General features: G+C 56.0%; 6 protein-coding genes across 6 annotated transcripts in view; 1 reads left to right on the top strand and 5 right to left on the bottom strand.

Annotated features, from left to right (window-relative positions):
* Positions 1–1,210, bottom strand: part of VDBG_03678 (ribosome biogenesis ATPase RIX7) — a gene marked incomplete at both ends in the record, with an annotated part of 2,462 nt that extends 1,252 nt beyond the window's left edge. The window contains 2 exons of the mRNA XM_003005679.1: positions 113–827; positions 911–1,210. Of these exons, the coding sequence (XP_003005725.1) occupies positions 113–827; positions 911–1,210 (1,015 nt within the window). The remainder of the gene's footprint in view (positions 1–112; positions 828–910) is intronic.
* A 917-nt stretch (positions 1,211–2,127) lies between these two features.
* VDBG_03677 (charged multivesicular body protein) lies at positions 2,128–2,724 on the top strand (the record flags this gene model as incomplete). The annotated part of the gene is made up of 1 exon (XM_003005678.1): positions 2,128–2,724. One exon carries the CDS (start codon positions 2,128–2,130, stop codon positions 2,722–2,724), a length of 597 nt encoding a protein of 198 aa, XP_003005724.1.
* A 675-nt stretch (positions 2,725–3,399) lies between these two features.
* VDBG_03676 (conserved hypothetical protein) lies at positions 3,400–6,150 on the bottom strand (the record flags this gene model as incomplete). The annotated part of the gene is made up of 7 exons (XM_003005677.1): positions 3,400–3,574; positions 3,629–4,368; positions 4,425–4,476; positions 4,543–5,327; positions 5,449–5,715; positions 5,783–5,902; positions 5,923–6,150. 7 exons carry the CDS (start codon positions 6,148–6,150, stop codon positions 3,400–3,402), a joined length of 2,367 nt encoding a protein of 788 aa, XP_003005723.1.
* Positions 6,151–7,244: 1,094 nt separating this feature from the next.
* On the bottom strand, positions 7,245–8,733 carry VDBG_03675 (mitochondrial carrier protein; the record flags this gene model as incomplete). Its single annotated transcript, XM_003005676.1, has 4 exons — positions 7,245–7,750; positions 7,807–7,960; positions 8,012–8,457; positions 8,532–8,733. 4 exons carry the CDS (start codon positions 8,731–8,733, stop codon positions 7,536–7,538), a joined length of 1,017 nt encoding a protein of 338 aa, XP_003005722.1.
* A 1,752-nt stretch (positions 8,734–10,485) lies between these two features.
* On the bottom strand, positions 10,486–10,958 carry VDBG_03674 (conserved hypothetical protein; the record flags this gene model as incomplete). Its single annotated transcript, XM_003005675.1, has 2 exons — positions 10,486–10,585; positions 10,657–10,958. 2 exons carry the CDS (start codon positions 10,956–10,958, stop codon positions 10,486–10,488), a joined length of 402 nt encoding a protein of 133 aa, XP_003005721.1.
* Positions 10,959–11,259: 301 nt separating this feature from the next.
* VDBG_03673 (pyruvate decarboxylase) overlaps positions 11,260–11,781 on the bottom strand; it is a gene marked incomplete at both ends in the record, with an annotated part of 1,811 nt that continues 1,289 nt past the window's right edge. The window contains one exon of the mRNA XM_003005674.1: positions 11,260–11,712. Coding sequence (XP_003005720.1) covers positions 11,260–11,712 — 453 coding nt within the window. The remainder of the gene's footprint in view (positions 11,713–11,781) is intronic.

Below are 11,781 nucleotides of genomic sequence, written 5' to 3'. Positions count from 1 at the left end.
ATTCAAGCTCTCCGGAAGGCAAGGTGGCAAGACAGTACCCGGAAGATGGCCTCGCGCGCATCGGCGTTCGGAACCTTGATGTTGAGAGTGCGCGCGAAGAGGTCGGGCGTACACAGACTGGCGTCGATGGTTTCAATCTTGGTGGTAGTAGCCACGACGAAGACGGGTTCATTCTCCCGCTGCCAGTCCCGTAGGCGTCTCATGCCTATCCTGAGTTGGGTCACAATTTCTTGCTCTCGGTCACTCTGTGTGTTGCCCGACTTGGGCATGTAGTCGTGCAAGCCTTCGATTAAGATGATGCATGGAGCACATTTTGTGGCTTCGTCGAAGACGTCCGTTATGATCTTGGTCACCTTTTCTGGCGACTTTGTGGCCTCCTCTAGATGCTTTCCTAGGGGTATGATGGGCGTAGAGCTGATAGCGGCGAGCATACGCACGGCAGACTGTTTGCCGGTACCGGGCGGCCCAGAAATGATGTAGCCAACGGGCATTCCTTGGAGGCGTTGACGACCTTCCGGTCGCCTGAGACGTGAGAAAATGGCCCTGTCGAGTTCGTCCACGGTCGATGCCACGCCTCCGAGAACGATAGACTCTGGATCGACTTGTTCGGCGGCGTACTTGGGCGGCTTCGGCGCCTTCTTTGTCCCTGAAGCTTGAGCCTCGGCCTGTGCCGTTCCATTGGTCTTGGATGGTTTTCCAGGGGTAATAGCAGAGCCGTCGCTGACGGCCTCAGTCCCGTTAACGGCGTCTGGCTCTGGAGACAGGCGTCGCCGCTTGGTGCTCTTCCCCTCAGCGCCTTGGGCCGTGGCGTTCCACTGTTTGGCCATCTGTCGGTTGAGCAAGAAGCGATCTTCGGGCTGCGGATTATCAGAGGCCTCTTCTGGTGGTATCATATCGACAGCTCACTCACTTTGTTTGACTCGTTGATCTCATCCAACGCCGCCTCACTGTCTTCAGAATCGGACTGTTCCTGCTTCAGAAAGTCCAAGCAGCGATCGATGGCGTCCTCCAAGGGTTTCCTCTTCTGCCGAGCAAGACTCGAGTTGGACTTCTTGATGATGTCGTAGACACCCGAAATGGTGAGCTTTGCGCGTTTCCTGTCCTTGGGCTGGTTGGCTGTGCGTTCATCCTCGAGCTTCTTCACGATCTGATAGACGTCGCGGTCGAGGCTGTTGCGAAGATTCGCCTTTGGGCGTCCGTTTTTGAGCATGATGCGTTGTTTCTCGAGGCCGGGCCCACCATGCGCCGGTCTGATAAAGCTTGTGTTTAACTGAGTGAGGCGTTGTTGAATTGTGCTCTCTCATGAACATCGTCGTCAAAAAATTTAATGGGGCCTGCTGGACGAGTCTGTGATTGGTAGAGGGGTCTTCAACATGTTATCGATAAGAGCAGAGTTGAGACTCAGTGCAACATGCACGCGGAAGGTTTCATGGACGTCTGTGACCAGTGAAGCAGCCCGAGATTGCTCCAGTCGCGTCACCGTCCAGCATCGGAAATGGCATGTTATCGTGGTTGTCCCATGTCCATGTCATCAGTCCGTGGACGATGCATATGAAGCGAGACAAGAGACAATGAGGAGACCAGATATGCTGACATAAGAATCACGACTGTTCATCACCACCGATAAGACACGCGACCTCGGCTTATCTGCCTATTACATCCCACATCGGGGGGCCCGTAACAATGACGAAAGGCCAGCCACAGCCCGCCAAGCAGACGCCGTTGACCGGCCCCCCGTCGCATGTCACTCAGCACAGTACCACAGCGCGCACGCCTTAAGCCGTCACCTCGAGCCTCTTTTCCGAAACGAAGCACCTGCAACAACGCGACAAGTCCGCGTCCCCTATACCTTCGCAGCGCGGCGTTCCCTCCTCTCCCACAAGTCGCGCGGTCTGCCCACCGCAATCACACATCAAAATGGGCGCAAACGGCAGCAAAGTCACGGCGCAAGACAAGTACTTTCTCCCCTCCTGAACAAAACCCCCCCCCTCCTCCCCGCTCTCACACTCCCTCTTTTCTTCTGCTTCTTCCCCTTCCCGTCAGCCAAAAGCCAGACAGCATGTTCCCTGCAACGCGGACTGACCGAGGGTCCTCGTTGGCCTCCTCTTCTCCAGGGCCATCCTCGACATGAAGCTCCAGCGTGACAAGCTCCACCAATACCAGAAGCGCATCACCCTCCTGACCGACAAGGAGACGGCCATCGCGAAGCAGATGCTCGCCAAGGGCGACAAGGACAAGGCCCTCCTCGCCCTGCGCCGCAAGAAGTACCAAGAATCCCTCCTCGCCAAGACGGACGCCCAGCTCGCCCAGCTGCAGCACCTGACGTCCAACGTCGAGTTTGCGCTCATACAGAAGGACGTCATGTTCGGCCTGCAGCAGGGCTCGCGCGTGCTCAAGGACATCCAGGCTGAGATGGGCGGCGTCGAGGGCGTCGAGCGCATGATGGGCGAGAACGCCGAGGCCCTCGCGTACCAGAAGGAGATTGCCGAGCTGCTCAATGGGCGCATCTCCAACTCGGAGGAGGAGGAGGTCGAGGACGAGCTCGCCGAGATGGAGGCCAGGCTGCACGCCGGGGAAGAGGTGGCACAGGGTGTGCCGCCGCAGAGGCACGATCTGCCCGTTGCGCCGGATACGGAGCTCACGAGACCGACGACGGAAGAGGAGGACGAGGAACAGCCGCAGAGGGTGAGGCAGGTGGAGAGGAGACAGATGGTGCCGGCATGACCTGGCTGGAACGACGTCCACGACACAACGCAGCGATGGGATGGTTTGCGGACCATTGTTATTTTTTTTTGTTGCTTCTTTCTTTGGCGCATATGCTTGTTTACGATGACCGGCTTTGGGTATATTGGGAGTTGGCACGGAGTTGGTGCGCATTGGCGGTAGGTAGCATTCTCATAGGGATACTCTAGAAGATCGACTTTGGGCGGCGCCCCCTCCCCCCCGCCCCTTCTTTGCGAATCCCCATCATACTCTAGACACACAAAGTTTACATGGCATTCAATGGTTCGAAACAAAATCTTCTCAAGATTGATTCAGCGGCAAAATGCCGCTAGGTGGCTAGCCGCCCTTTATGCTTCTATCGTCATCATGCTCCTTCGACCGATGAGTACAGGCTTACCCAGACAGACAATCCTCTCCGTACGGGTATCATTCCACGAGTCCATGTACGCCTTCATTGACCAACCACTCTGGGCAGAAAAGCAAGCAAATCCGCTCCTCCATGCAAATGCTGAAGTGTTCCTCTCACGACAAAACCAAAAGGGCCATCTTTCCAAATCATGAACTCCGTACCCCGATGATAACATCAATGCCGTCTTGACCTCTGTGATTTCAACGACATTCGTCATGCAAATCCATACACACACAAAAGTCACCGCCAATCCGGGCTGCCGCGATTCAACTATCGATGAGTATGATCTGGTGATCAGGGGGTAGCGGCGTCCGAGGAGTGTATTGACGATCATTGATGACATATCCACTGGAACTACTCTCGGCTGACATGGGCTGCGCTGCGTAGCCGCGGTAGGGCGCGTGCTGAGCGTGGGCTGGCCGGCTGGGGTAGTCTAATGACCTATAAGAACAGTCAGCCGACTTTCAAACGCAGCGTGCATGGGGGTTCACTGACGTCTGGTCGTGTTGTCGTCCAGACGAGGGTCCTGCATCACGAACATCATGAGGATGATAGCCTTGTCGATAGGGGCTATCAAAACCGGGCCCGGCACGTCGAACATAAACAGGCTGTTCTGGTGTTGCCTCTGGCATGTTGTAAACGCCATCCAATCCAGATCGCTGTCCGTTTGCCCGTGGATAGGTGCCGTGGGCTGTTGCTGGGTCACGCCGGATCTGAGGCGACTCCCTGAGTCGTACGAATCCTTCATCGCGTAGGGTGGCATGCGACAGGGCAGGCGGCACACCTTCCCTCAGCCGCAAAAATCCCTCCGGCATGGACGAGCCGTGGGCTTGTGGCGCCAAGGTAGGTGCCTGTGGTAAGTGTGCCTGCCTGCTCCGTTGGAAGTCACTAATCCTGTGATCAGGGCTATGCACGTCGCGCATGATTCGGTCCCTGTCTAACACAATGACCTCGCATTGTAGTGGCGAAGGTTGAGTGTGTCCATATTCCGGCACACGTTCATACAGGGGTCTTTGTTGGGCTGGCGCCCGATACAAGTGGGCATCGCTACTACCGTGTGGCTTGGCATCTGGTCTGAATGGAGACTCTAGCATGGAAGAATAGCCAGGATCACGCAGGATAGGCTGTCGATTCCTTGGCTCATACCATTCACGGGGTGCGTGGCCGCCGTCATTGTAAGCAAGGTGCCGCTCCAGAGAAACTAGGGGACGGCCTTCTCGACCCGCTGCTACTCTCTGTAGGGAATCGGGTCCGCGGTATGTTGGGGTCATGGGCCGTTCCTCGCGCTGACCAAAGGAGGGACGCTGAGGGGACGGCTGTTCAATGGACGGATGTAGCATGTCCTGCAGAGGTACGTTGTAGCCGTCTGAGGGCCGGCTCCTAGAGCGTGCTATATTATGAACACCCACCTGGCGCCAAGGTTCGCTTGCCGCTTCGAATGTAGGTCTTTCGGATGCTGTAAAGTGTGGTTCAGGTAATGGGGGGGAGGTCGAAAATATGAACCGGGCCGTGGCTCGCCAATGATGCCGCTCTGAGTATACCCCAATGTATACCCCGTTTGAGACGGCCCACGAATAGCAGAGAGATGGGGAGAGGGATGGGATGGAGATACTGGATAATCAGAAAACCCGTGAGGATAGGATCCGTGACTAGCAGATCCACCAGCCTCGGGCGCCTCTTGAGGATTCGGGTTCGCCCGTTGACGGTCGAGTGCCTGGTTCCAAGCCACCTCGTACCGCTTGAGACTCTTCTGGGCTTTGCGCTGCTCGTGCAGCTGAGCCTTCCTTGACTTCGCCGACTTCACTGGAATGCCCTGCTTCTTCCGCGCCTTCCGCTGAGGTTTAGCGGATGCCGCACGACCGTTGAGAGGAGTGTTGCGTGCTGCATCAAGAGCTGTGATGGGGTTAGGCACAAGGGCATTGCTGCCTTGAAACTCGACGCTGCTCGAGGAGTCGGAATCAGGATCGTCGATGGCATCTTCCGGGGCATCGTCGCCTTCGTCGTCTGTCACGACCACAATCTCTCTCATGATTTCGTCGAGCTGGTCTCGCCCAGACTCGTCATCGCCTCGCCACTTGACGAGGATATCGAGGCAAAGCGCCTCCGTGGCTCTTCGAGCGTTGGACCATGTGGTTTCCCTAAGAAGTTCGTCATACCGCGTATGGGCGTGCCTAATGTGAGCCAGCACAGCTAACTGCACACGGCGAGAGAGAGTCAAATCTTGCTGCATTCCAACGACAAGCTCGCCGTTGAACATGGCATTCTGTCATGTGATTAGCCTCCTTGGTTGTTGTGCCATCTTGGGTGTTTGATACCTTTCGAAAAGCGCGAGCGACAATCTCTTCCTTGTCGAGTCCAGGCATCTTGGGAAATAGGTCATCAATAGCAGCCCTAGCTTGATTGTTAATGTCCACCTGAGAAGACGGGATCAGCTCGCAGCCATTGGGCGCAAGTTGCTGAGGTTTGTTGAAATAATCGATGCCTAATGTACGGGCGGCCTCTTGTACGATCTGTTGACGAAAGTGGTAGCCGATCCGGTTCGTCTGGTGTACAAGGTCGGAGATGTTGTCATTTCTGGTCTCCTTATGAACGTGTTGGGTTAGTGGGTGCGTATCAAACAACTGTGTGAGGTGGTTGAGGCTGCCGTACGGATACGATGTAGACCATGGCCCCTCGCTCGCGCGAGAGTTCCTTGCACGCCACAGCCAGCTCAGGGTTGCCGACGGGCACAAAGGCGAAAAGCGGAGGGGGTTCGCGTTTTGACGTTTTCTGTGGCAGGGTCAGGGGACTGGACATGAGGCTTCATCGTCGGCGTAGGCTGGTACCTCGAACTCGAGCGGTTTGCTCTTAAAATCCTTGTTCTGCACCAACTCGAAGAAACTCTTGTACTTGGTACTTGTGTCCCTGGCAGCTTTCAAGCCAGATGGCAGGGGTGCCTTGCGGTCAATCTCCTTGCGTTTTCGGGCCTTGTCCTTCGCCGTGACGACGGCCGGACCAGCCCTCTTTTCTCTCCCCATGGTTGAGTCCTAGTCGTACCAGTGACTGATCATGGCAATGACGAACAAGAGTACAGGAAGCCGCGAGGGCCAGGGAACGTCAGGGTTAGTTGCACGTGCAATGAGACAGAACGACAGGCCTGAAACCAAGAAGCGAAAGAAGCGGACGAGCAACGGTGGCCAGTGTCAACGAGAACAGCCGCTCCAACGCGTTGAGAGCTCAGGTGGCCTCTGTATCAATGTCCTGGACACGTATTGCGAAGCTGATAAGCCTGCCTTCATTCAGGTGCTGATCCCTCGGGATGAGAGAGGACGTGAACTGCGAACGCGAACGCGAAGAAGTGAAACAAGCTCCCTGAGCTGACGAAATTTGCGCTCCGATGAAATAAAGAAAGCGAACGCCCCAGCGTGCGTCTTGTAGCGACTCAGAGCTTGGTACACACGTTGAGACTCGCAAAGTGCAGTTGCAGAATGTGAGAATGATGTTGGGCGTAAAGGGTAGTCGCCCGACTGATAGTTGACGCCGAGTCTCTTCAAGTCATGTGGGGCTTTCGACCATTGGCGGCCACCGTGAAGGCCTGGTCAGAGAGGTGCAGAACGGCCCGCCCGGCTCCACAAGCAGGTGTTCAAGGCGCCAATCGGTCCTGGGACTACTATAGTCCGAAAACATTCCTGGATTTGGTTGATCCTGCATTGGGAGCATGCTGGTTGGTGGGTTTGTCTGCCGTGAGACCCATTCACCCCGAAGTCCAAAGTACCCAAGAACGTTGGGTTGTTAACCCGAGGGTTGACCTGAAGCATCCCCCTTCTCTGTGCCCCAGCACCGACGCAGCACATCGAGGGGTTGGCGGCATGGCGGGTATCTCATCGTGAGGCATTATCAGCCACCGCACTGGCTCACGGTCTAACTCATGCCCAATTTGGTCCGAGGTTCCAGAAGCTTGGAGCTGCCTAGGCCTTGAAACACGAGCTTCAACAGACTGTAGCCTCCCAACAGCCTTGACAGGAGCCACAGTCTGACCACTGCGTTTCGATCTGCCAGAAAAAAAGGCCCCCGCAGCACATCAGCCGAAGCTCACTAGTGCGAGAAATGTGTTTCCTCGATTGCTTTTAATAGCTTGACGAACGATATCTTTGGGTCTTTCCTATCTGGTCTGTTCCACCCGCCCTGATGTCCCATGTTCCTAGTCTGTGTCCATGTCCGTGTCCCCGTTGTCCGGCATGCACGTGGCATACTCGCCTCCGTAGAGGGAAAAGAGAAAAAAAAAAGATCAGTTCCGTAACGCCGCCCCTTGTCCTGCCATGCAAGCTTTCAGTTATGCCCATACAAATTTGTTTCCAGTGGTTCTGGTGTTCATCAGTGGGGTGACGCAGCAACTTCCTTGTTCGGGAAAGAGCTTGCCCCCTTAATCGTCATCCAGCGAGTTGACGTGCTTCTTCGTAAACTCAAAGGCAGAGAAGAAGATTGCGTTGACGACGCAGGAGCGTCCCATGGACACGCCGAGGCCGCGATACATGTGCTTCCGAAAGAACGTGATCTTCGGAGGCGGCTCGACCTGCTGCCCTCGCGAGTATAAAAGTGAGTTACGCTGATAGATGCTCTTGGCAGAGTCAATGGGGTCTGGGGTTAAGGTCAGCTGGGAGGCTCCATGTCCCTAAGGTCAAGAAAAAACGTACAGATCATGGCCCATGATACGATGCCGCATAATCCACCTGATGCAACGACCGCCAATTTGTTCGTCGTGGGGCTATCGCCGCCGTATGTTGTGCCGAGCTGTTTGCCGCTCTCATACACCATGAAGTAAATAGCGGGTGCCGAGTGTGTCCCGTACTGCACAGTTGGTTTTAGCTTTTCATGTTTGCTGCCTCAAGCTGAGAAGACGAAAGCGGGGTGGGGCTTCTTACGCAGGTGCAGGTTAAAACCAGTATAGAGTCCAAAAATGCCCCGATGGCGAATAATGTTACGCATCGTCTTGAATGTCCCCTTGTTCTGGTAGCTCGCGGCAACGGCGTGGCCGTTGCTCACGCGGCAGTTCGCCTCTGCGAGTTTCTTCTGATCTGAGAGCAACACGGAAACTTGGGCGCTCAGCTTGGTGAGCTCAAACGGACAAGCGACGACTGTAATACAGGAGCCGGCCGTGGCGCCAGCCGCGCCGAAGCAGGCGACTGAGTAAAAGTTGGGATATGTGCCTTTCCTGTTGACGTGGTCGAGGACGTCGACACCCATATTCTTCTTGATCCAGCCCGAGTATCCGTATTTGGCGCGCTGGTATATAGAAAAGGAGACGGTTCGGACAAGGGTTACGCTGGCGGTCGGGGCCAGTACACCTGGGGGCGTGTTAGTTAGTTACTCTGGCGTGTCCTGTGGCGAGCGTCACGGAAGAGGGGAAAGAGGCACATACCTCTGAAGAAGCCCCGTAGCTGTTCGGTCTGGTACGTGTGGCGGACGCAGTCGAGGAAGCCATCATATCGGTAGGTTTGCATACGCGTCTTCACGCTGTCGAGAGGAAAGGCGACGACGGTGGAGAATACACTAGACGTGCTGGCGGCAATTTCTGTACGGTATCGCTTGACCAGCCTCTGAGGCTTTTCGTGTTGAGGCATGATCGAAGGTGTGACGGTGGTCGGCACATGGTGTCTCTCTAAGAATTGGGCGGGCATGCTTCTGCGTCTCTGCCGCTGCTGGTGGTCCAGGTGTGAGTCTGGCGGTGGGCAGATGTCGTGGGTCTTGTGTGTCTTCTCCCTGTTGGACGTCGGAGCTGGAGCTTCAAGATTCGTGGTGTGTATGAGTAGCAAAGAGATTGGCCCGAAGGAAGGTTGAGAGGCCCTCGGCTCACTCTGGTGACGACGCGGACGGACGTCTATAGACGTGGTTCCATCCGTACAAGCAGACCCCTCTCCGCTGTGAAGCTGTGACGGGCCCTCAAGTGACGGGATGGGGGGTGGAGAACTAGCGGCGTTTGAGTGGGCGGTCGAGACCGAGGCGAGGCGATAAGGGAAGATCAGACAGTGGAGGCGGGCAATGAATTGTTCAGTCGTGTTTCAACCGTCTTTGCCTGGGAGATCGAGAGCTGAACCCCCAAGAACTGTGACCGGAGTAGCGACTTCCCATGCAGATGGGGCGATGATGCGTGAGAGTGAAGAAGAAGAAGGGAAGACAAAGTCGGAGTGATTGCGGGGTCATAGCATGTTCGAATGCGGGCATCGAGAGGGAGCGTCCAAGAGGACATTCCGATCGGTAGGGAGGTTCCTCACTGGTCAGTGGATAGCCGGGCACTCGGCTTTGGGGCTGCTGGGGGGGGGGGGGTAAATGATGCAGCGAGCGTCCAGGTCCAGCGGCTCACTCCAGTGGAGTCACAGCAGACAGTGAGAGCGAGTGCACTACCGGTACCTGGCGGCCTCTGGTCGAGCTGCGAACTGCGGGCGCGCCAATGAAGCTCCACCGCGTGAAGGCTGTTGATTCGCCGTTGCAACGATTCTGGGACTAGAGGCTTCTTGGGGCCCACCGGAGCTGCATTGGGCAGAACATCATGACTTGACTGCGTTGTCACATGGTATCTTACCATTCTGAACATATATGTCGCTTCCAGCTAGGCAGTTTCGCACAAGTGATGAGGCTATTAATGCTGGCTAGGTAGCTATCTTGGGCAGCTACCTCGTCTAATGTTGTTCCGGTCTGCTTCTTTAACATGGGTGGATACCAGGATTCCAGAGGATCTGGGACTTCGCCCGGCCTGAGAGGCTGGTCGAACTGTCTGTCTGAGGCGTCCCACCGCTTGGGCGGCACGGGGTAAGAGTATGCCGATTCGATGCATACTAACGTCATTTTCGAACCTTCCCCTGCCCAACTGTCGCCATCCAACGACCCGACATGAGCGATCCACGACTGTGTTGTGAATCGGCGGCTGCGCTTCCGAGCTCTGTCGACATGTCTTGGCAATGAAGCTGAGCAGCAAAGCCCTCATATAGCTTGCGCGATCACGGCCCCTGGGTCTTCGGATGCTGCTCTCTGGAGTAATAATCGACATCCAACGGGCGCCAGCAGCGGTTCTCCAAACCACCAGGCCGGCTGGGTTGGGGAATGATCCCGCCATGCATGTCGACGGCGCATTTCCACTCGACAGTGGCTCCAACCCCGCGTAACTTGCCTGCCGCTACCCAGCCAACCATACCAGTTCCACGAACACCCTCTCGAGGCTGCTCTTCTGAGGTTCTGACTAAGAGCAACCGGGTAGTCGTCGACTTCTGTTCGTTTGCTCGAGGGTGACCATGCCCAGCTTGCGCATGCATATTGTGGCGTCTGAGCTCAGGGCCTGATCGAGCTCGATGGCTTCAGCGAATGAGCACATGTCTCATTCACCGGAGACACAGGCCCATCGTCTTGTTCAGCATCGCCACAGTCATGTCGTAATGCTTCATGCCATTCGCAATAGCGTCGTCGGCTGTCTGCTGAGTTCTACTTCCGGTCAATTTCTCTCCGTCACCACCACTGGCAATCGTCTCAACGGGGGCTGCTGCGAAACTCACTTTTTCTTGGGTTGCCTGGCTGTTTTCACGGCAGATCGCCAGGTCTCGGGTTTTTGACGCGCATAGGCTGTGCGAATGAGGTTCTTCAGGATGCTATGTTCCAGGCCGCGCTCCAGGGCAGCCGAGTTGATGAACCAAATGGTGCGCTTGACGCTCTCGGCCTCAAAGGTCGCGTTCTTGTCACGGAAGGCTGCTCGGAGCTGGTCGCGTGCTGTGTACCGACCCTTGACAGAGAACTGCACGGCCCGGAGAAGGCCGCGGTAGAGGTGCCTGTATGCGTGTAATATCTCCTGCCTCGACATGATTGCTGTGATTGATATTGGTGAACAGCGTTTCCAGGCGAAATCTTCTTGAGAATGGCATGAGAACATGTGCTGAGTAGGGGATTGTCATATTGCTGACTCAGCCAGTTGCCAGATCACGTGTTGCTTCGATTGGCGGGAATCAACAATGACCGTGATCGGAAGGATCAATTCGCATCTCAACAACTTGAGAAGTCCGGTACTTTCTTGTGCAGTAGCAATTCCACCAATTTACATGTTTAGTCTTGGTTTGCTACTTGCTTCATTTATTTGACTGTTTTCTCCGACCTCTCTCTAGTACTCATGTCGCAGATTCCTTCTCTTTCTGGCTGATCATGTACTGCAGCAGAGGCCCCTTGGGAGCATCGTCCCGCCCCAAGAAGATCTCCACCATCCTCAGTTCCTTCTCGTCATGGAGCGCCCCGCTCTCTAGCACGGTCTGCAGCTCGCGCCATGTCCTCGCAGATGCGGTATAAGTGCTCTTCTTGGCGCCGAAGAAGCTCGGTGATTCCAGGTACCGCAGCGGGGAAACGTCGTTGTACGCCTGGTTCCGTCCGTGGATGCAGCGTTCAATCGTATATCCGTCATTGTTGATGAGGAAGATGACAACGTTGAGCTCGAGACGCACGATGGTGGCCATCTCCTGCACCGTCATCTGGAAGCTGCCGTCGCCGATGAACAGGATCGTCTTGGGCGTCGACGGACCAGAGGACGGGGCGGATGCGAGGAGCTCCCGCTGGGCCAGCGCGGCGCCCTGGGCGCCCGGCAACATGTAGCCGATGGAGAGCCACGTCACGGGCGTGAACAGCCGCGTGTCGGGCGG

This window comes from Verticillium alfalfae, genomic scaffold, assembly GCF_000150825.1.
Source record: "Verticillium alfalfae VaMs.102 supercont1.4 genomic scaffold, whole genome shotgun sequence".
In the NCBI taxonomy this organism is placed as follows: Eukaryota; Fungi; Ascomycota; class Sordariomycetes; order Glomerellales; family Plectosphaerellaceae; genus Verticillium; species Verticillium alfalfae.
This window is presented reverse-complemented; position numbering and strand designations above follow the sequence as displayed.